Below are 1,450 nucleotides of genomic sequence, written 5' to 3'. Positions count from 1 at the left end.
ATATAGCTGACTGCAGTCAAGCAGCATAAGAAAGAAATCACGGAGATGCAAGTACAGAAATTCGCATACAAGCAACGCATCGACACTTTGATAAATTGCGCTCAGCAACCAATCGTATTGGGATAAAAAATTCATAAAAAATGACAATCAGAACTCTCCTCAATCCCCATCGATTTCGCCACGCCACGCGATAATGAATCAATAGAAGAATTAGCAGAGTGACCACGGACCGATTTTGCAATGTTGCGTACACCTGACGCCATTGGCAACTACAAGCGCAAGCGTTTACAATAGCACACCGCTTAGTTACTTGGATAAAGTAATTCTACAGTGACATATACCAACTACAGCGTTACCCCAAAAAGAGGTTGAATAAATATACACGTCGTATACGAGATGAGCACACACCGGGGGAGGCGGCCCTCGTGCATCAGAAATGTTCAAACAATAACAGAATTTGCTGACGGTCTCCTTCCGTGCGGCACCTGACCCAAAAGAAGAATCTCGATCGCTTCTGCTGATGTGTGAGAATAGTAGCAAAGTATGAAAATTAAGCAAATACCAAAGGGTGTGTAGCTCAGTGGTAGAGCGGCTGACTGCAGATCAGCAGGTCCTCGGTTCAAATCCGGGCGCGCCCTTAATTCCACGACCGGTGACCATTTACTATGCACACTCATCACATTCAGCTTATTACAATCCCTTTGAACCGAGCTCGAGTAATCCATAATACAGAAATTCAGCTACGACTACTCTTCCCCTCTCCCAACCTCCCAGCTCACATCCCGCACTTAACGACAACGTTCCCCTGCCTCAGCAGGAGCGACGACGACGATAATAACAAGAGTACAGAATTCAGGATAGATGCTTCTACATACGCATGCAAGTATACCTAACACGACCACCTCGCTCCTTCCCATTGTCCTTCAACTCACACCGTGGCATCCAGCGACGGCTACAAACCGTCTAGATCCAGCTCATCCACGCAGTCAAGTTCCAAAGCTGATAATTCACTGCCCGTCATCTCGTCATCAGTCATATCCCTCAGCACGTCATCGTCATCATCGACTTCAGAACCGATGTCCCTACTGCTAGTCTTAGGGCCTCCACAGAATTCTCGAGCCGCCGGATCTGACAATGCGCCAGACATGTACACAATGAGAACAAATCGTAGCTCCACACTACAGCATTTCTGAGCAGCTCCTCGTTCCCGCACTATTGGGGTGAGCGCTGATGGACTAGAGACCGCCGTTGACGAGGAGATTGTACTACAGCATGACCCCGCGGCCTGATAACAATGTTAAGTCGTGCAGCATTATTCCAATAAGGAACAGTAGGATAATTACCATCCTCAAGGGCGGAGTGCAACCCCCAACCTCAGCAGTATCATCCATGATGTCATCAGCAGTGGCATCCTCTTTACCAGCAGCTACGACTGCTTCTAGTGCAGCTG

At 47.9% G+C, this 1,450-nt stretch overlaps 1 protein-coding gene and 1 non-coding gene across 2 annotated transcripts; one reads left to right on the top strand and one right to left on the bottom strand.

Moving 5' to 3' along the window:
- The first annotated feature begins 566 nt into the window (after nt 1-566).
- Nucleotides 567-638, top strand: Pmar_PMAR008661. The gene has a single exon. It is a non-coding gene; the product is annotated as a tRNA-Cys (tRNA).
- Nucleotides 639-952: 314 nt separating this feature from the next.
- On the bottom strand, nt 953-1,147 carry Pmar_PMAR008660 (hypothetical protein; the record flags this gene model as incomplete). The annotated part of the gene is made up of 1 exon (XM_002779217.1): nt 953-1,147. The coding sequence occupies one exon, from the start codon at nt 1,145-1,147 to the stop codon at nt 953-955; it is 195 nt and encodes a 64-aa protein (XP_002779263.1).
- Between the last annotated feature and the right edge of the window lie 303 nt (nt 1,148-1,450).

Source organism: Perkinsus marinus (genome assembly GCF_000006405.1).
Source record: "Perkinsus marinus ATCC 50983 genomic scaffold scf_1104296947690, whole genome shotgun sequence".
NCBI classification, from domain to species: domain Eukaryota; phylum Perkinsozoa; order Perkinsida; family Perkinsidae; genus Perkinsus; species Perkinsus marinus.
Note: the sequence above shows the minus strand (reverse complement) of the source record. Positions and strands in the feature narration are given on the sequence as shown.